The sequence below is a fragment of the Ochotona princeps genome, chromosome 16 (genome assembly GCF_030435755.1).
Source record: "Ochotona princeps isolate mOchPri1 chromosome 16, mOchPri1.hap1, whole genome shotgun sequence".
Taxonomy (NCBI): Eukaryota; Metazoa; Chordata; class Mammalia; order Lagomorpha; family Ochotonidae; genus Ochotona; species Ochotona princeps.
Genome location: NC_080847.1, coordinates 46,350,871 through 46,371,852, shown reverse-complemented (window position 1 = coordinate 46,371,852; position 20,982 = coordinate 46,350,871). Strand labels below are relative to the sequence as shown.

Genomic DNA, 20,982 nt, shown 5'->3' with positions numbered 1-20,982 from the left:
TCTGTTGGTTCACTCCCCAAAGCGCCTCAATGGACAGATGGACTGACCAGTCCTAAGCCAGGAGCCCAGAGCTTCTCCCAAGTCTCCCACTGGGGCACAGGGGCCCAAGGAGTTGGGCCATCCTCTGTTGTTCTCCCAGGCCATTAGCAGGGAGCTGGATGGGAAGTGGAGCAACTGAGAATCGAAACAGTGCCCTCATGGGATGGCTTAGCCTCCTATGCCATGACACCACCCCAGAGAGATACCACTTCCACTACAGATGTCTGTGGAGACTGTGCTGCTTCCTGGGGCCCCATGGTAACTCAGCCACGCAGAACCCAACAGAATCAGGCTGTGCCAAGGTCACACAGTGACCCAGGTGGGGTTGTGAGGCAAAGGCCACATTTTGTCCCCAGGGATTCACAGTAGTGCATCTCCTGGGGGCTCCTTATGCCAGGAGCTCCTGCAACACCTCTCAGTTTCCTCTCTGGGGCACCCCCTCCTGTGCATCATATATATATAATGCATATATACTGCATATATATATGTGTATATATATATACTATACTGTGTCAGGACAGCTTTCCTGATGGCATGGCTCAAACCTGCTGGCAACCTACCTCAACACTCTTGCACTGGCTCAGCTGGTCTCTGTCACACACTGCTCCACAGTGGACTGGAAGCGGGTGATGGAGGCTTGCCTTGCCTGGTTGTTGCAGCCTGCCAGGTTGTTAGTGAGGCGACTTGCACACTGGTTAGCTGTCCAGGGCGTCTCTCTATCAGGTGAACAGGGCTGGAGCAACCTCCTAGGGTGTTTCACCCACCTTCATACCATTCAAATAAGTAGACTTGTCTGTCCTTCCTTTCTTTCTCTCTTCTTTCAGATTTATTATTGAAAGGCAGAGTTACAGAAGGAGAGAGTGAGATACAGAAAGAGATCTTGGATCCACTGGTTCAATCTCCAAATGACTGCCATGGTCAGAGCTGGATCAGGCCAAAGCCAGGAACCAAGAACTCCACCCAGATCTACCCACGTGGGTAGCAGGGACTCATGCACCCCAGCCATCCCCTACTGCTTTCTCAGGTGCATTATCAGGAGCTGGATCAGAAGTGGAGCAGCTAGGACTTGAGTTGGTGCTCCAAAGAGGAATGTTGACATTGCAAGTGGTGGTTTACCCTGCTCCTCCACTCACTGGACGCAGTCCTTTCTGGTGCTTTCCACTTCCCACCTGGGCACAGAAATAAGGGCTGGAGCCATCATGAGCCAGGGGGTGACCTGAGTGTCTGCTGGGACCATCTTATCAAACCTCCTTAACCATCCTGAGCTGGGGCACATCAAAACCTGAAACCAATAAGGACATTGAAGCTCAGGGCACTTGGGTAATTGTGCCATATGGTGAATGTACAGAAAAACTGAGAAGGGACCCAGGTTTCTATAGCTACCATTCAGCTGCTTTCAGAACCCTCTGTAGATACAAAAAATCCACAGGGGTTCAAGCCCCTTGCATGACGTCATGTAGCAGTTGCGTCAAATCTTGGCTGAATGTGAAGATTCAGCATTCTCTAGTGTGGAGGGCAGCTTGTTTCACAATAAGGAAAGTGACCACTACATTTGCATCATGTGACACTGTCCCCTGAGGGTCCTGGTGTTCAAGGTCCCTTCTGACCCTGAGCACTGCCCTGGAGTGTACACCAGGTCACCTTGTCTCCTCCTCCCAACAAAGCAAGTAAGAACTGGAGATGGCTTAAGCCCTGGCTTTGACCCTGAAGCCCTCCCTTCTCCGCTACACAGTCTCTAATGGATATTTTGTATTTGACAATGGCGTGGAGGCAGAGCCAGACAAGCACCTTAGAGTCAAAGAAATGGAAATTGCATGTTCTCCATTTCGAACAGAAACTAAGAATGACACTGAATATGACACAAGAAACTCACACTGAAATGCAAATAGCTGTGTTCTAGATGTTTTGATTGTGATATTCAGGATGAATTCACTGAAGTTGTGTTTTTAAAGGTTTTATTTGTATAGTGAGAAGGAGGTGCACCAGTATAACCTGATCCATCACTGGGCGTCACAGGGCTTGGTGTGTGCCTATTCACACTTCAACTTCTGTTTGGAAAATTAGGTGAGATTGGAGTTGTGATATAGTGCGTTAAGATGCTACTTGAGGAGTTGACATCCCATGTCACCCAAGCCCTGGTTGCTCCACTTCCAATCCAGCTCCCTGCTAGTAGCCTGGAAAGGCAATGGAATATAGTCCAAGTGGTTGGGCCCCTGTCACTCACCTGGGAGATCCGAATGGAGTTTCTGGCTCATGGCTTCAGGCTGACCCAGCTCTGGCCATTGCAATCATTTGGGAAGCAAACCAGTTGATGGAAGCTCTCTCTCTCTCTTGCTATAATTCTGCGTGGTGAGTCGCTACATACCACCTTTCCCACATCCCCCTCCACACCCCTCACCGCCCCCCAGCAAAAGCCAGGGGGGCAAGACAGCAGTCAGGGCACGAGACGCAGGATCTGCAATTGGCTGTACTGGTCACCAGACTTTGGCCTTGTGAGAAGTGATCAAGGGGCTGGATCCGTTCAAGCTTATGCCCAGGGACAGAGGTGTAGTAAGGGCCTGGAAAGCAGTGCCAACTTCCAAGGGTGGCCTGGTCACCAGCTTCCCAGACTCCTGCCTGTTCTCTGAGCCTACTAGATCTCCTTCAACTGTGTCGCATCCCTCTTCAGCTTGAGGTAGTTGGACCTGGTGGGCTGATTGCTACAGCAAACTGTGATGATGTGGGGTTTCAGAATGGGGAGAGGCTGCACCCAAGCAGGCAGGGACCTTGGCAGTCCCATGGAACGTAGTGGGGGGGTGGTGGCAGTAAAAGCACCATGGAAAGGAGAGAACAAAGGAAGACAAGGCTCTGAGAAGGAGGCACGCACGGTGGGAGGCGGGTTGGGGAGGGGAGGTCAGGCACACAGGCAACGGAGGGAGGGGAAGTAGGCACTGGTGACCTAATCTTTTTTTGTTTTTAAAATGAATTATTTATTTGGGGCCCAGTGCAATAGCTCAGTTGATTAAATCCTTTCTTTGCAAGCATCAGGATCCCAAATGGGCACCTGTTCCTGTTCTGGTTGCTTCACTCACTGCTTGTGACCTGGGAAAGCAGTCAAGGACAGCCCAAAGCCTTGGGACCCTGCATCCATGTGTGAGACCTGGAGGAAGCTCCTGGCTCCTGGCTTAAGATTGGGTCAGCTCCAGCCATGGTAGCCACTTGGGAATGAGCCAGCGGATGGAAGATCTTTCTCTAGTCTCTCCTCTCTATATAAAAATGTACCTTTCAAAAAAAAAGAAGAAAGAAAGAAATTATTTGAATAGCAGAGTGACAGAGAAAGAGAGAAAGCTCTTTCATCTGCTGGTTTGTTCCTCAAACGACTCGCAATGGTTACAGCCTGGCCAAGCCAAGAGCTTGGAGCTCCATCAGGTGTTGCATACAGGTGAAGGGGCCCAAGTACTAGGGCCATCATCTGCTGCTTTTCCAGGCATGTTAACTGGGAGCTGGATTAGAAGCAGAGCAACCAGGACTCCTAAACCAGTGCTCTGACATAGGATATCGGTGTTGCAGGTGGCACTTAGTCCACTGCTGGCCCCAGGTGATCCAGTCTTGATGGTCGCACTGACAGGAGAGGAGGCTGCTGGGTACACAGTCTGTGGGTGCTCTCACAAAGATCTGAAAGTGTCCTTAAATGCCACTCTGACAGGAGTCCCTGAAAGGGACAGTCGTGAACGCCAGAAGAGACCTAGGGTCCTAGCCAAGTCATTTGGTGACTTGGGACACAGGGACAGCTTCCCGGGGAGTTTCCCTCCAGAACACAAGCTGCAGATCCTAACCCTTTCCTCCCTGCTCTAGGACTTGAAATGGAGTAATGAAGCTACACTTATGAATGGCCTGGTTCAGTGCTGCTAATGCAATAAAGATGAGAGCAAGAAACAGGTGGCACTGCCAGCCATTCTGTGCTGAGTGTGGCTTAGTAAGAAATACAAGTAATTATCACCTGGCCGACCCCGCCGGCCAGCTCCACATGTGCGGAAGAATGCCATTTCGGGACTTTATATCCTATATTGAATGTCGATAATTGGATGCATTTGTAAGTCTCGCTGGAAGAAAACAGCTTGTGATTTCAAGATGAGAAAACAGCCTTCCAAACGGTGGAGAAACAATCTTCATACACCCAGAAGGAGCTGTTTCTCTTGACGCTTTGAAGAGGCTGTTGGAATGATTTGCCTTTCCAAAGCCACCATTCCGTTTCTCATCTTGAACTGCCACCTAGACTCTGGTGAGGGACTCATTAGGGACCGTGTTGTTGATGGGGGGGTGGGGCGGGTGCCTTCCAGGGAAGGCCCCTGTGCTGCCTGCACACAGCCTCTTCCCCTGTAAGGGGACAGACGTCCAGGTTGGCGGGGGCAGTGAGGGTCAGAATAGAACACTAGGGGAGCAAGGTTGGGGCCCTGCTCGGTGACTGCAGTGTCAGCTGAGGTGAGGCCCTGCAGGAAGGCACAGGCTGCACCAGGCTCAGGACTGGAGGAGCCATGGCAGCTGCTGCATTGCAGAGGTGGGGGGCTGGAGTCTGCCGGCAGCACAGAGGAAACACAGGCTCTGGGCTGCAACGTGTTACCCCGTCACATGTCGCCTTAGCCTTTCTTCCCAGTCCTTTTGGTGTTGGCTTTTGGAGACCAGTTTCAGCAGGCCATTACACTAAACCCAGAAGCCGTCTTGTATGAGGACTGACTGTTATGGATCCCGCTACTCCCATCCCATACCCTCTCCCTACAGTCCACTCATCAACTCACCCGAGCTCCTGTCTGTGATCTGGGTTTCGACCCCACTGCCTCCCAGCTCAGAATCCCAAAACCACACAGTGTGGGAAGCTGGCAGCTCTCAGACCTCCTCTGTAGCCATCTAACATGGTCACACCTCAGGGGATCTCTTTACCCAGGGCAGAGACTGGGCTTGTGGCTTTCAGGGCATGGCCAGCTGCTGCATAGCTCAGCAGCTGGGGCACAGCCAGCACCCACTGTGGCCCAACAGTCTTCCTGCAAACCAGAGTAGAAGAGGAACAGGGCTCATGGCATGGCTCTCCCAGGAGACATGCAGGCATAGCCTCTACATGGCTCCTGGGTTGGAGTCTGGCTGGGTTGCCCCCCGTAGACAGTTAGGCAGCTGGCAGCACTGTCCATGGGGCAGTGGCAGATGGGGCACCAGGGAGGGCAGAGAGGGGAATTGTGGGGGGAGTCTCAATAGGATTGAGACCAGTTGCTGCTCTTATAGGTGCTTGGCTGGGGGGCAGGGGACACTGGTGGGGGTTGAGGATGCTGGTGCCCCCACCCTCAGACACTCTGCCTCTTGTAGAGAGATGGTTCTGGCCAGGGGCCCATGACCTACCTAGGAGGGGACGCTGTGGCAGACTTGCTGGCGCTCTCGCTCCGTTGATTTACACACTCCCATTCTAACTCTCTAAAATCAATCTTTCCTCAATTGCCTCCTGGCTCCAGCGGTCTGCCCTGCATGAGTAGCTACAGTCTTCTCCCAACTGATGGAGAGGAGAGGGTGGAAGTGGCCCTGCTGGACCCCCTGATGGGCCTGGGGCATGGGGGTGCCCCTCTGTGCCCAGTTTATGGAATCGCTGGCAGAGCAGGTGCTGCCTAGAGACCGCTGCCCAGACAGGCCTGGGTGGGCAGGAGTCTAGGCGATACTCCTCTCGCCTCACCCCCCCCCACTCCTGCTTCACCACCATTACGACTGCCCACAGACAAGGCTCTGCTCAGTTGGTGGGCGGTCCTTCCTATTGTTTTGTAAATATCTGGGATAATTAATATGAAAAAGATATGAATAAGTGCTGAGAGCTGGCAGCTGGCTTAGTTTAGAATTATCTGTTTTCAAAGCGAGGGGAGAAGGGCAGGGAATAGCTGGAGGCTGGGATGCCCTGCTACAAGCAGTGCTCCCGCTGTGGCCCCTTCCCTGCGGGGCTGAAGGGCAGGTGGTTTTTGAGAGAGAGGGCAAAGCTGCTGCCAAGTTCTCTAGGACTGGGGCTGGGGAGGGGAGATGGGGTCTGCAGCGGGTGCCTCTGGAAGCTGCTAAGAGGTGGGCATGGACAGACCCTGGAAGTCAGAGAACCATGGATAGGTCTGCACCAGAGGTGAGAGGGGCTGTGTGGAGGGGACACTCAGCCCAACAGCTCTGACGCTGTGCCACAGGCTGTGTTGGTGACATCCTGGAGTGGTGGCCCCAGGGACTCCCAGTTGCCTGATAGATGAGATCAGGATGGCCCTGGGACTCCAAGAGCCACATGCCAAAAACCTTTCACCCCCACTGCTCCACCTGCCCTGCATAAAGGGACTGTTATTCTCTGGTCTAGAGGCAGCAGAAGCCCTTGGCTCGCACCAGCCTGGCCATGGTGACCCACATCCTAGTTTCAAACATGCAGACACAAAGCAGGCACCACTCCCTCGTCCCCACCTCCAGCTGGGGCCAAGAGCGGGAGCCCTGGAGGTACCTGTGGAATCCTGTCTATACGTATCTATCTGTAACACACCTGGGGGGCCCAGGACCCCAGGTACACCCTCCCCCACCAGCCCTGGACCCGACTCTTCTTTCACTGAGCTGGCCTCCTGCATGCGAGATCAGCCATGTGACTGACTGCTGTGGACCCCAGCCTTCTCGTCAGTGAAATGGCACGAACGACAGTGCCTACCCAGGGGTTGCTGCTGTGAGTTCTGTGAGCTAACGTTGCAAAGTGCTGGCGGCAGGAGGGCAACTTTTTTTTTTATTATTACAAAGTCAGATATACAGAGAGGAGGAGAGACAGAGAGGAAGATCTTCCGTTCGATGATTCACTCCCCAAGTGAGCAGCAACGGGCCGGTGCTGCGCCGATCCGAAGCCAGGAACCAGGAACCTCTTCCGGGTCTCCCACGCGGGTGCAGGGTCCCAATGCATTGGGCCATCCTCATCTGCTTTCCCAGGCCACAAGCAGGGAGCTGGATGGGAAGTGGAGCTGCCGGGATTAGAACTGGCGCCCATATGGGATCCCGGGGCGTTCAAGGCGAGGACTTTTTTAGCCGCTAGGCCACGCCGCCGGGCCCCAGAAGGGCAACTTTTGCGTCATGAATCACCCCCTTCCTCTGCCCCACTAGGCAGAGGAGCAAACTTCCAACATAGCTTCTTCCTCCTGAAAAAAAAAAAAAAAAACAATGTGTTTTTGCCACGGACGCTGCCCACAGCCGCGGCCCCAGCCTGCCAAGCAAGCCCCTCTAACATGCTCCAGCGTCTCTAAGGTTCCTCCCCGCTCCTCCGCAGGTTGGTGCTGGAGGGGGCGTGACGAACGACGACAGGCCACGCCCACAGGAAAGCCACGCCCGCTTGACCCCGCCCCCACAATGGAACTTGGCTGCGCTCAGCTGACGCCGCACTTCACGTGACGTTCGTGCCCAGTGAATATGGCGGCCACCAGCGGGTGAGTGCTGCTTTGCTCCCGGCTCCTGCCCGCCGGCTCCGAGAGGGGACCCCGGTGCTCCTGCCAGGATGGTGAACGAGGTCCCCCGGGCCCAGGCAGGCCGGGCTCGCGCTTCTCCCTGCGGGCCTGGCGTCCGAACGCGGGGCGGCTAGCGCCGACGTGCCCCGGGTCGGGGTGGGTGCTGGAGCCCGCTGCTTCACTTGAGTCTTCCTGCTGCGTGGCCGCCCCACGCGCGTTGGCTGCCGCGTGCCAGGTGCCCAGCCGGGGACTTCTCGGAGGAGGCCGTGTTTGAGCCGAATGCTTCCTCGCTTCGTTCAGGGTTCACCTCCTTGGAGAAGCCTTCCCGGCCGCCCCTCACGCTTGTGTTGTATGTAAGCTGTATCTGTAGTCAGCTGCAGAGACCACGAACTTGAAGTTGATTGCCTCCTCCCAACTTCTGGGGAATTCTGGGGCCTGAGCTTGCACCCAAGTTCCGGGTCAGTGCTTCAGGTGGGAGTCAGTGTAGACGGCTGGGCTGGCTGGAGGGTTGCAGGGAACTGTCCCAGAGGGAAGACACAGGCGATCAAAGGTGAATAGACAAAGGTTGACTATGGAGAAGATTCCAGGGAAGAGGAGGGTGCATTCCCCGCAGGCAGAGTGGTAGCCCTCCTCTCCTCTCCAGACTGTCCTTCAAGAGTTGGAAGGGTTTTAATTCAGTTTCGGTCTGCTTTATTTTTCTTTTTTAAGATTTCTGTATTTTAATTGTAAAAGCAGATTTACAGAGAGAAGGAGAGACAGAGAAAGATCTTCCATCTGCTGGTTCATTCCCCAAATGACTATAACGGCCAGAGCTGAGCCGATCTGGAGCCTGGAGCTTCTTCCAAGTCTCCTGTGTGGGTACAGGTCCCAAGGCCTTGGGCCATCTTCCACTGCTTTCCCAGACTACAAGCAGGGAGCTGGATGGGAGGTGGAGCAGCCAGGAAAGGAACTGGTGCCAATATGGGGTGCTGGTCTTTGCGGTTGTAGGATTAACCCATTGAGCTATCGGGCTGGCCCCTTCAGTCGGCTTGCTCCCCTGGGATGGGTGTGGGTTGGGTGGGAAGGTATATGGCTGCATGGTGCATGGGGGCTAGAAAGTAGGGTAAGAGGAGATAGGAGAGGGCACAGATGCCAGTAGGGGAGCTGAGGTTGGAATGGGGGAGCTGGTGGACGGCATGCATCTCTCATTCGGGAAGGCAGGGAGAATGGCATCTGAGAAAGAAGATTCTCTGTTGGTCCTCACATCAGGTGAGCCGGGAGCACACACATACTGCACATTCAGTGGGCGCCTGCTGTATTCCAGGAGGAGCACTGGGCCTGCCTGCCCTGAGATGCTCACAGGCCCCTGGGGCAGCAAATCGACTTATGGCACTGCCTTCCGCTTTGTCTGCCTGCCTCTCTACTTGCTGTGTGCCAAGGAAGGGCGAAGGCTCTGAGCTCAGAGGGGAGTGTGAATAGGTGTTACTGCCTGGATGGCCTTTGTGCTACTTAACAGACACACTTTTGGTGGAGAACTCTGTGTGGGAAGTCCCAAGTGCGTGTAAGGAACTCTGGGCCAGACTCTTGAACCCAGCCAATGTCCCTGTCTTGAAGAACACAAGGGGTAGGTGCATGCTGGTGCTCAGCTCTGAGTCTGTTACCTCTGTCTTCTAGCCACAGCTCCAGGGACTGCATTTGGGGTCAGGATTCCAAGCTGGTCTGAGGCTTGCAGAGGGGCCACGTTGGTGGCTGAAGGGCAGGGAGCCAGGATCTGACTGGAACCTGGGAGGATGGCTATTAAAGCACCTGACTCTTCAGGCCGCGGCACAGAATGGGTGTCTTGGAGGAGTGTGCTATAGGAGGGGACACATGACAGCTGCTATGGAAAGTGATGCCCATGGTACTTTAGTGCTGCCCTGCCCCTGATTTGAGCCCAGCAACTTCCTTCAGGAGAGGAAACCTAAGTGTGTTTCTGGCAGTGGTCTGCTCCCACCTGTAGCCCTGAGACCCATCAGAATATTAGGCGCGTTGTGAGACATCACACTTATCAGGTTATGGCCCCAGGCTCCCTGGGACTTGCACTGGGGTTGTCTGTGGAGTTGTTCCAAGGCCTGAAATAGGGGAGTCCCTTGGATTTCTGGGTGACTGGAATATGCCCTTTTGGATTTGGGGAGTGGAACCCTAACCTGGTATCTTCAAAACTCAACATGCTGTTCTTTGGGGAGCCTTTTGGGTTGGTCTTGCTGGAAAGGGGCTTCCAATTTGAACAGAGGGTCCCACAGCCTCCACAGGGTATGCTGTGAGGTCAACGTCTTCCCATTCCCTGCTCCTGGTGAGATGTAGCCCACCTTCTCCTGGAGCCTTGCTGTTCACAGACAGGGGTGAGACAGCTCCAGACAGACTTGCCTGCAGTTACTCTCATTGTGCCTTTTGTGTTCAACTTTCCTCTTCCCTTTGTCCACTCACCTGTTGGCTGTGGCATAGCCTTGCCCTCTAAAATGATTACATAAATTGCTCCCAAAGTGTTTAGGTCCTCTCTGCATCCTGCTCAGCACACCAGAAAATCACTGTCTTCCCTTTGGGCAGACAGTTAAAAAAATTATTTTAATATTACAAAAGTGAGGGGGTTGTAGACTCACGTGGTTGTCTGATTAGGATGGAGTGGGTGGGCGCCTGAATTTGCTTCAGAGGTAGTCAGTGAGGGGAGAGACAACATGTAGCTCCTGGCTATTGTCCCACATCAGCAGCAGGAATGGAGATAGTGGGTATTTTATGTCATTTTTGAGGCCCTGATGTGGGGAAGAATGTTCCAAGGGTGTTACTTGGGTAGTCTTGATTGTTCTGAGGGGTTGTTGACTTTGTCATACCAGAATCTACCTCAGTGTGCCTACAGATCTAGGTGCCTGTTGTATAGCCTGGCCCGGACTGTTGTTCAACCTGCCCTTCCTTCCATCTTTTGAAGAGGTACTTGAAGTCTTCTGTTGGCTTAGATGAGCTGGCTGTCTTGTATTTTGTGTTCATCTGGGTAATAGTCCACTCTTGCATGAGGGAAAGCAACTTAGGTGGCCCGATTGGGTAACATATGCTCCAGGCTGAACCACCTGTCTATGTGATTTTCTCTGAGGTTGGGGATTGAGTGCAGTTGTGTAGTTGGGCACCCCCTAAGAAACCTCACCTGGAAGGTTCTGAGACCTTGTGCTCAAGTGTGCCAGCTGGTGTAGGGTTGGGCTCAGCCTGCCCCACTGTGCCAACCAATGCACATACCAGTGGGTACAGCTGCCTGGTCAGTCCTGCCTCCAGCCCTGGCACTCACACAAACTGCTGGGTGCTACAGCCTAGCCGATCCCAGCCCATCTCTAGGCCCAGATCTGGTGCACACCATTAGTTGCTACAACCTGGGTGGAGTGATCTTGAAGAACCCCTACCTGGCCTTCTTCTCCTAGCCCCAGTTCTCGCATGTGCTGGTGGATGCTTGGGCAGAACACTTTTCCATAAAGTAGTGCATTTTCCTCATAGCGGGGCAAGAGTTTGCTTCCTTTCCTGCCTCTTCTCTTGGAACCCAGGACCAGTTCAGTTTGTATCTGTATGGCCAGCCTGTGGCTGCCTTGATGGATGCTTGGTGCTGTGTGAGTGAAAGGGGATATACTCCATTTCCTGCCTGGGGGGTGCAATGATGGAGGACAGGGGGACAGAATTCAGAGGAGTGGATGAAGAAGTAACTTCATTTCCTTCTCTGGTCGGCCCCCAGGGATCTGTGGTCTGGACAGGGGCTCCCATGTGCTGTGAGGTCAGCTGCTCCCATCCTGCTGTGGAGAGGGGCCCCATCAGCTGTGCCTGACAAAGGAGCTGTGGCAGAACCAGTGAGCAGCAGCAGGTGGGGCACCCTAGGTGTGCACCTGTTGGTTCTAGAATCTGCTGCAGTCAGCACTTCTGGAGAAAGTATCTGGAGGAGTCAGCTTCAGGGTCAAAATCCCGACTCCACCCAGATGGGAACTTTGGGCTCCTAGGCAGAGACCTCAGGCTGGGCCTGGGGACTGCCATTAGGGACAGATGTGAGGTGGCCCTCGACTGGCCCCTTTGCCCACCCTGGCTCTTCCCCAGCCTTGTCCTAATTCCACCCAGTGTCCTCTTGGTCCCTATCCCCTGTGTGTTCTTGCCTTCCCACCACCCCCCAGAGAATCCCCTACCCTTGACTCCCTCAGGAGAAAGGGAGCAGCCGGGTCTTGAACTAGCACCCACATAGGATGCTGGCACTGAAGGCAGAGGCTTAACCCACAGGCCACAGCACTGGCCCCAAAGAGCAATGTTTTAAAAACATTTTTATTTATTTGTTTTCACTTTACTTGAAATGCAGAGAGACACAGAGATCCTCTGTACTCTAGGTCTCTCACTCCCCAGGTGCCCACAACAATCAGGCCTGGGCCATGTCCAAGCCAGGAGCCTGGAACCCCATCATCGTCTCCTCCATGGGTGGGACAGACCCAGGGACTTGAGCCAACACCTGCTGCCTCCTAGGAAGTCCATTGGCAGAAAACTGGTTCATAAGTAGAGCCAGGACTTCAGGCACTCTGACATGGGAGCAGGCATCCCAGATCTTAACCACTGAGCCAAACACCCAATGTTTAAGATGCATGAAATACATATAGAGGATGACAAGGAGAACCAATTATATAGAAACACAGTTAATCAGCATATTAATTCAATCTGTGATGGAGTTGCCTGTGCCTCTTTATGAATGCATGAAGGAAGAAAAGCGAGCTGCACATCCAACAGCCACCTTCATTTTGAAGTAGGGATGAGCACCAGTGGCATTTTGAGATACTCTGCCAGAACTGATGTGACACGGAGATGCCTGTGATTTCTGTGGATGACAGATTTCACGCATGTTGCCACTCCCAGCACCGCCTGGCTAGCTGCTTTGGTGAGTAATTAAAGGAAGCATAAGTTGAATTAAACATTAGAAAAAAAGCAAATGAGTTTTTTTTTCCCTCCATCCAGTGAGCCCAAGCCTCTAAATTCTTTGTATAGCTCTGGTGGGGGGAAGGGTGTTGGTGAGCCTTAGGTAAGGAGGCTGTGGAGAGTGGGCTCAGGGCTGATACGGAGGCACACACAAGCTATGTGCGACAGGGACAGCCATGGGGGTGATGGCATGACACCCTCCCTAGTTTGACACCCAGGCCTTGGTGGTGTGGCCTCGGCCTGGACCTTGTGGGTGTGCCTTCTTTTACCCTGGGACTTGGGCGGGATGTGGCCTTTGCCTTTTAAATTCCAGGTGCCAGTTAAGAAAAGCCCTGGCGAAGATGAGTTGGGAATGTTTTATGGGAGCCATTTTTGCTGACTGCGGGGGAAGTCACCTGTGTTGGCTCTGGGCCCAGCAGTCTCTCTGGGGATGCTGTGTGTGCAGTGAGAAATCAAAGGGCAGGTTTCTACCCACCTTTGTTTGGGGGTGAGTAATGACTGCAGCGTGGCACGTTGCCTGCTGCTTGGACTGAGCTGCCCTTCGCGGACCTGCAACCTGTTGTTGTTGTTGTGGCAAGTAGGGGAGATGTAGACATTGCCAGGGGTTCCAGGGAAATTGTTCCGGAAACCCCACCCCACCCGCCCACTTGCGGATGCTGAAATCCCTGATATAAAATGGTGTAGTATTTCCATAGAACCTGCACCCATCATTGGGTCTATGTTGTTTATCTTTATGTTAGAGACGGAGACACTCAGGCATACAGAAGTGGAGATGCACACACACAACACAGAGCTCCCAGTTGTCATCTGCCAGTTCCCTCCCTAAATGCTTCCAATGATCATTTGGCTGGCCCACGGCCAGGAACCCGGAACTCTAACCAGTGTCACAGGTGGCAGGGACCAAACGACTTCCAGCATCGACATTGGCAGGGAGCTGGAGCTGGGCAGAGCTGAAACTGGAAATCAAGCCCCAAGTACTAGGATACGGGACACAGGCATCTTGACTGGCATGTTCACAGCAAGGCCAAAGTGACCTGTCTCCTGTACACTTATTTAAGTGAAAGAATTAGAGAGAGGGAGAGACAGATCTTTTATTCACCTGTTGCTTGCCTGAATGGCTGCAACATCAGGATAGGGTTGAGCCAAAGCTAGAAGTTTCCATTGGGTCTCCCACATGGTGGCAGGGGTACATACATTTAGACCATCTTCCTCTTGGTTTTTCCAGGCCATTGACAGGGAGCTGGATGAGATATGAAGCAAACGGGACACGAAGCAGCATGCATGCTGGTGTCACAGGTGGCAGTGTTACCTGCTATGCCACAGCATCAGTGTCCCTCCTGTATGCTTTAAGTCATCTGTAGATTGCTTACAGCATAGAATGCAGTGCACACACCCTGTTGATGGTTGTTCACGCTCTACTGTGTAGGAAAGGGTGACAAAAAAGAAGCCTGTACGTGTTTAGGACAGTGCAGTTCATTTCTCCAAATGTAGAGTCTGAGGGCAGATGTTCGTTTAGTCTTGATGCCGACTGCCCAGTGAGAAGTAGCTCATCAGGTTTGTACTCCTAATGTGTTCCTTGGGATAGTCGGGCCCCAGAGTTTGTGTCCAGCTCTCTGGAAAGCCCTCTGTGCGGGGGCATGGCTTCAGGCTGGGTGGAGGCAGCCCCTGGTGTATGTAAGCATGGTAGAGTGGAGGGAGGTAAGGGGTGGGGCTGGGCTCTGCAGCCTGGGCTAAAAGGCCCGGGGGTGGGGTGGAGTTGGGCATTCAGCCAGGGCTGTTGCTGGGGCACGGGCTGAGTGAGGCTGTCTGTAGCCGTGCCCTAGGGTTGTGCCTGTGTGCTGTTGGGGAGCCTGGAGACAGGATTTCTCCCCTCCCCCTGCCTGCACTCACCCCTCTGCCAAGCGAGGGGCTTCCCCAGTGAGAGGAAAGGGCCAGGGAGGTCACATGGCATCCCGGGCCCAAGTGCTAATGGCTGCACTTTCAGTTCCTGGTGGGGACAGCTGGAAGGCCATTGTGTTTATTAGCTGTCACATGTTCATCCTGGGGGCTGAGCATGGTAGATTGGCAGCTCTGGATAAGGGGAGTCCTGGTTTCACCCCAACCCTCCATCCCCAAGAGAAGATGGGCACGTGCTGGGGAGGGCATTCAGCAGATGTGGAGTGTACCTGACCCTTCTCCCTTCCTGACCAGTCTCTGCAGTCAGCAGAGGTCTGCTACAGTCTCCCCTCCGCCTGGTGCGTTGTGGCTGGGAAGTGTGTGGCAGTGTGGGTTAGTTGTGACATCGTCCACACAGCAGATATTTCTTGAGCACATGCTGTGTGGTAAGCAGGTTGCTGGGCAGAGACGTAACAATGCTCAGGGCAGCCCCAGTTTTGCCGGAGTGGGTGGGGCACCCAAATAGCACACCCGTCCTTCTGTTCCAAGGTCTTTGGGTCCATGGTCCTGGCTGAGGCCAGTAGTGCCCTCAAGGGGCTGACTGGAGAGGTGAATGCAGACACACTTAGCAGAACTGTGGGCAAGGGAAGGGGAATCAGGGAAAGAAGAGGAGGGAAGTGGTATGGAGCCTAGCGAGGAAGAACCAAGTCCTGAAAGATGGATGAAGAAAGAACCACCTATACCGTGACCCAGGGCAGCTAGACTGGAGCCGTGCCCGTGGGTGGAGAGAGGTTAGTGCCTGCTGGAATGTGCATAATTTAACGGGCCTTTCTGGGATGAGTGCCGACTGAGTTGTGGGGGAAAGTGGAACCAAGAGGGCCATTGTCCACCTGGACACTAGACTGAGCCTCTCTGGGCAGGTGGCCCTGGGCCTTGCGAGAAGGGATTGAGTTCTGATTGGTGGTAGAACTGATGGCTTTGCTGAAGTGTCAGGGGACAGGTGACAGCAGGGAGACAGCTTTGAGGTCTTGCTATGCCCCTTAGTTGGGGTGAGTGGTGTCTGATAGGTGGGGTTGCCTGATAGGGGGCTCCAGTGGCATGTATGGATCTGGTGGAGGTGCCATTGGGACTCAGAACCCACAGACATGGTGAGCTCAGCTGGTGTGAGAGGCAGAGGACCAGGATTTGGTCAAGCCAGGAGGCAGGGTGATTGAGGTTGGCACTGGGCAGAGCTGGTATTGGGTAAAGAGCCCAGTCTCCAGTGTTGTGGGCCTGAGAGGCCTGGCAAGGACTAGAGGTGTGGTAGGGTCATTGTGGCCTGATGGGGTGGGGGAGACAACAGGTGGAGGTATAGGGGGATGCCTAAGCAGAGCCTTGCAGGGACAGAGACCAGGTGACTCTGGAGAGAGAGAAATATTTACTGCTGGGGGTGCAGTGTGTGTGTCAAGCACAGCATTTTCCAGTGTTTCACCATGAAAGTAACATGGCTGGACTGGGTGGTGCTGTGGCTCACCAGGCTATTCCGCCACCTGTGGTGCCAGCATCCTATATGGGTGCTGGTTTATGTCCTGCCTGCTCCACTTCCCATCCAGCTCTCTGCCTATGACCTGGGAAAGTAGTGGAAGATGGCTCAGGTCCTTGGGCCCTTGTACCCACATGGGAAACATGGAAGAAGCTCCTGGCCTTTGGGTTAGCTCAGTTCTGACCATTGTGGTCCTTTGGGAGTGAACAGCAGATGGAGGATCTCTCTCTGTCTCTCCTTCTCTCTGTAACTGTGCCTTTTCAATTAAAAAAAAAAATCTTAAAAAGAGAGAGAGATGGTTGGACTGCCCACATGTGGGTGCTGAGGATGGTCCTGAGGCTGGAGCAGTTCTGTCGCTGGTGTAGGGGTGACTGGGTGTGCCCAGGTTGGGGAGAAGCCTTCAGTGGAGCAGTTACATGTGTGTGGAGGTTCTGGGGCAGATGGGGAAGCCTATGTGGGGTGGGTGGGGCATCTCCCTGCTCTGCTGGGCTGGCTGAGTGAGTCCATCCGCAGCATTCCTGGTTGGCCCTCACTGTGTGCCAAGCTGGGTAGAGTGTGGCCGACAAGGTCCTGAGGTCCCCTGGCAGCCCAGGAACACTGCATGTGGCTCACAGGCAGGCTTGCTGCATGCTGGTTGGGGATAGGGCGGGCACACTTCTGTGCTGACGGTGTCCTGTGTTTGTGTTTCTTTGCAGACCTAACTTCTGGCTGGGGAACGAGACCCTGAAGGTGCCGCTAGCACTCTTTGCCCTGAACCGGCGGCGCCTGTGTGAGCGGCTGCGGAAGAACGAGGCCGTGCAGGCGGGCTCCGTGGTGGTGCTGCAGGGCGGCGAGGAGACCCAGCGCTACTGCACCGACACCGGGGTGCTCTTCCGCCAGGTAAGGCCCTCGCCCCCCGCTCCCGCTTCTCCCAGGGCTTGCCTTCCGTGCCTGCTGGGCACTGGGCAGCTCTACTTTGTATGGACCGTGGAGGGGTCCACTAGAGATGGTACAGGACCAGAGAGCCCAGGCAGCCCATATCCATGGCTGAACACAGAGCTGGCACCAGGCAGGCCTGGCTCTGTGAGGTCAAGGTACAGAAAGAGGATAGTCTCAGGGGAGCAAAACGGTGAGGCTTTATGGAGAAGGTGGCATTTGGGGTGGGCCCTGCAGGTCAGGGTGAGCTCAGACAGGTGGGAGGAGAGTGGGCACAAGTAGACAAGCCCAAGGTGGGGTTGAGTGGGCAGCTTTCCACAAGCCAGGGAACTTTAGACGGGTAAGGTCCTTTTGGGGAGGGCTGAGTTCTGACCGCAGTTTAGGGATGGAGTGTGTGTGTGTGTGTGTGTGTGTGTGATTGAGAGAGAGAGAGAGAGAGAAAGAGAGAGAGAGAGAAGAGCACGCTATGGGGTGGCTTGTCTGTGTGGGCAGGGTCTTGGTCTGTGCTGACCCAGTGACCCACACTGGATCTCACTGTCCTCTCCTGAGACGTGGTCCAGGGGCTCCCTGAAGGTTCTGGAAGTGACAGGACATCGGGCTGGATGTGATGGCCTCAGCTGTGAATCAGTCAGCGGGACCAGGAGTGAAGGCACCTGAGGAAGGAGGATACCTGTCAGAGAGAGCGGCGGGCTTTTGCCGTTCCTGCGAAGTCTAGCATTGCACCCGTTAGGTTCAGGGGTGATTGAGAGAGAGAGAAGAAAAACTTCTAGTTTCAGGCAGAGTTTTATTAGTCAGGGGAGAGATCGCTTCTCAGCCTTTTGGCTAAGATCAGGTATAGTCAGGGGAGAGAGTCTGACGGAGTGCTCCCTGGTGGGAGACGGTCCTAGGACCACTTACACATGACGGGGGTGACTGCATGAGGGAAATGGCCACCAGGGTATAGAGCACTGCTGTTATACATCTTAAGCACAGGGGAATGGGAGAAGGCAGCAGCTCTTTGATTTCACATGCAAGTGACATGTAGTGAGTGATTTGTAAAATGGGGTACTAGCGGTGGGCTAGAAGAGGCTGAGTGGTTCCTGTGGGGGCATTCCAGGGATCCCTGAGGAGATGAGGCCTGGATGATCCATCATGGATTCACTCTGCCCAACCCAACAGCGCCCATTTTACAGATGGAGACATTAAGACTCAGGGGGAACATGACTTGCTAAGAGGTGGAACTGGGATCAGAACTCCATCTGCTGAGCCCAAGATGAGGTTCCTTTCCTCCTCATTGCCAGGCCTGGTGCTGGGGGTCTGAGCCCAGTGGGCATGCCAGAACCGCCCTGGAGTTGGTTGGAGCTCAGGGGGTGGGACTGTCTTGTTTCTAGGCTGTGATGGTAGGGTAGGGGTGGGGGATGCAAAGGGAAGCTGGGCCAGGGGACAAGGTGGCAGGCATGGCCTCCCCAGCCAGCCACAGGCTAGCTGATGACGGAGGCCAAGAGTGGGTGGCGAGGGGGATTTTCCGGCAAGCACTGCCAGCCCAAAGGTCCCCTCCCTCTGCGGCCGCACGCCTGCAGCACCACACAGGGCTAAATACGGCTTCTCTGACGCTTCTTGAGGCTCGCAGATTCTGCGATTTAAAAACCAATTTCCTAAATTTGGCCGTTGGCTCCCCTGCGGATGTTATGCGAGGTTAAATTTGGATGAGATCCTCCTCCACCTCGTACCTTTATCACTAAACACTGCAGTCAGCTGCCCTGGGGGTTGGGAGAGGGAATTACGACCTCCTAAATCGAGGAGTGCAGCTTGGCTGAGTGTAGGCATCCGGCCCAGAGGGCGGCAGAAAGCGCGGGCCGGATTTGTGCTGCTGGGTGGGTATGTTCCAACAGGTCTCAGGGGGTCTCAGGGGTGTAGCTGTTGAGGTGAGGCACAGGTGTGAGTCTGTATCATCAGACGGGGCTAGAGGCAGGGCTGCAGGGCCCAGGGGACTGCCTGTGCCAAGGCATGGCAGGATGAGGCATTAGAGCCTGCAGCCGGAGCAGGGATCTGAGCGCTGTGTGACAGGGCTGCGGGAGGCTGTGGGGCACTTTCCGATGGAACAGCACGTCCTGTTTGCTGTGTCCCCCCTTGCCCTCAGCCCCACTTGCTGAGTAACCCACCTCCTTGTTCCCATCACAGGAGTCCTTCTTCCACTGGGCTTTCGGTGTTACTGAGCCAGGCTGCTATGGCACCATTGATGTTGATACTGGAAAGTCGACCCTGTTTGTGCCCAGGCTTCCTGCCAGCCATGCCACCTGGATGGGAAAGTAAGGAGCATGCTATGTCTCATCACCAGGAACTGATGGGGTGGGAGTCCAGGGACGGGTCCGCAGGTGGTGATGAGGGGCAGAGTAGCAGGTGGCAGTCAGGCTCTCAGCGGCAGCTGCTCTGAGCCGGAGGCCACCGGGTGGGGGCAACAGAACTGGCATCACAGACCTGTGGGCGGTGTTGGCTTGGAGGCAGGCTGTTCAATCTGACGCTTTGACCCCAGCGGGCACCCACTTGCTGGTGATCTATGTGGCTCTGTGGCTGGTGGTGAGGGTTTGTGTGGGTCAGGAGGAGGAGCACCCTCTGAGGCACCTGATGCCTGTGTCTGGCCTCCTGTGGTTCCTCTGTGAGGCCTTAGGGCCTGGCCTGGGACCAGAGAGGTAACTGTGCCCCAGCCTCCATGGCAGCTGGCCACGCCAGGGCCCCTGCGGAGCCACTCTTGCCTGCTCTCAGATACTGAGCAGAAGCTGTGTTTAACCAGAAGTGTGCAAGGTGATCGGAGGGTCCCGCGCAATGCCGCCTGCCGCCCAGCCTGTCATTTCTGCCTGGAGAGTGATTATCCTGGGCTAATGTATAAATTGCAGCTTTCATTGCCTAGTGCCCCAGAACTCTCATTACCAGGCGGACAGGCGCGGCTGTGGCTGGTCTGAGTGGCAAGGGCTCTGGCTGCCGCAGTGCTAGGCTGCTTGTGGGGGCTGGGGAGGAGGGTTCCCTGATTCCCCTGCTTCCTGCCCTGTCCCACCCCTCACTGTCCCCTGCCCTGCACACACCCCTGTCCTCCCCCACCGGCAAGTACAAACCCCACAGCCTCCCTTGTTGGCCCTGCTGTGTGGCTGTTCTGCTGCAGGCTCACATACTGGTGACAGTTCTGCATGGAGGTTACCTGGCAGGATCCCAGCCTGGCCCTGGGCCTGTGGAGACTCCGCTGTTGGCAGAACTGGCAGAAGAGGAGCCAGCTCTGTTTTTCCTGGGGGTGTTTTCCTGGCTAGGCCCTTGCAAGAGCAGGTAGCTAGTGGATCCGTCCTGTCCAGCCAGCTTCAGGGATCCTCGATGGCCACACTTACCGCCACTGATCATCGTTATCCCACACCTCGTGAGTCCTCACTGCCACCCTGCTATAGAAGACATTGGGTACAGTATGGTGGTGGGAGCCATGCATGTCCTATGACTTGGCCCAACTCATCTCAGCTGCGACCAGAAGCGGCCCAGTGTTCTTGACCCAGGTCTGGTTACCAACTGGGGGCTCCAGTTCCTTCCCTGTGAAGAAGCAGTGATGTTCTTCGTTGCCCCACCCCTGTCAACTGCTGCTGTCATTTCAGTGGTTGGTGGTCCCTCTGGAGATGGTTACACTTGTGACATGGTGGGAGGCTGTGATGATGTCGTAACACATTGGTGTGTCCAGAAATGGCCCCAGGGAGCAACATTTTTAGGTGGAATCTCTTGTTTCTTCTGCTTAGCCCCACTCAGAACTGGTTCAGTGTGTGGAAGGCTGAGAGACCAGACTACCAAGGTACATTGTGCCTGCCACCTGCACTCCCCCTTGGGATGTTCACCCTGGGGACTGGCACTGTGAAGCAGGGCAGACTCACCCACTTGGTGAGACCTGGCTGGCAGCCAGCTTCGTCCTAAAGCCTTCCCAGCCTGGGGTGGGGATTGCCTGTTGGGATCCAGGGAGACCCCAAGCTTCAGAGTTCATTAACATGATCCGTGGGCTTCCACGCACTGTCTGGGTCATCTGTTACCCAATCCCTGCCTCTGAGATCTGTCTCTGCAAGACAATTCTCCCAGAGTCCTCTCTGCACCCCGAGGTAGAGCAGATGGAAGGGGTCCTGGTGTTTCCCATGAGGGGCCCATCTCAGGAACAGCTGGTCCCCTGTGCAGCTGGGTCTTCAGCTCTACTTTACCTGGCTTCTCTCTAACCCAGCCCACACCATGGCCTTTCTTCCTGGC

The 20,982-nt window shown here is 54.8% G+C and overlaps 1 protein-coding gene across 1 annotated transcript in view; it reads left to right on the top strand.

The window, feature by feature from the left end:
• The first annotated feature begins 7,386 nt into the window (after window positions 1-7,386).
• Window positions 7,387-20,982, top strand: part of PEPD (peptidase D) — a 102,625-nt gene continuing 89,029 nt past the window's right edge. Inside the window, exons 1-3 of the mRNA XM_004595013.3 lie at window positions 7,387-7,475; window positions 16,524-16,707; window positions 18,904-19,031. Of these exons, the coding sequence (XP_004595070.2) occupies window positions 7,459-7,475; window positions 16,524-16,707; window positions 18,904-19,031 (329 nt within the window). The 5' untranslated portion in view covers window positions 7,387-7,458. The remainder of the gene's footprint in view (window positions 7,476-16,523; window positions 16,708-18,903; window positions 19,032-20,982) is intronic.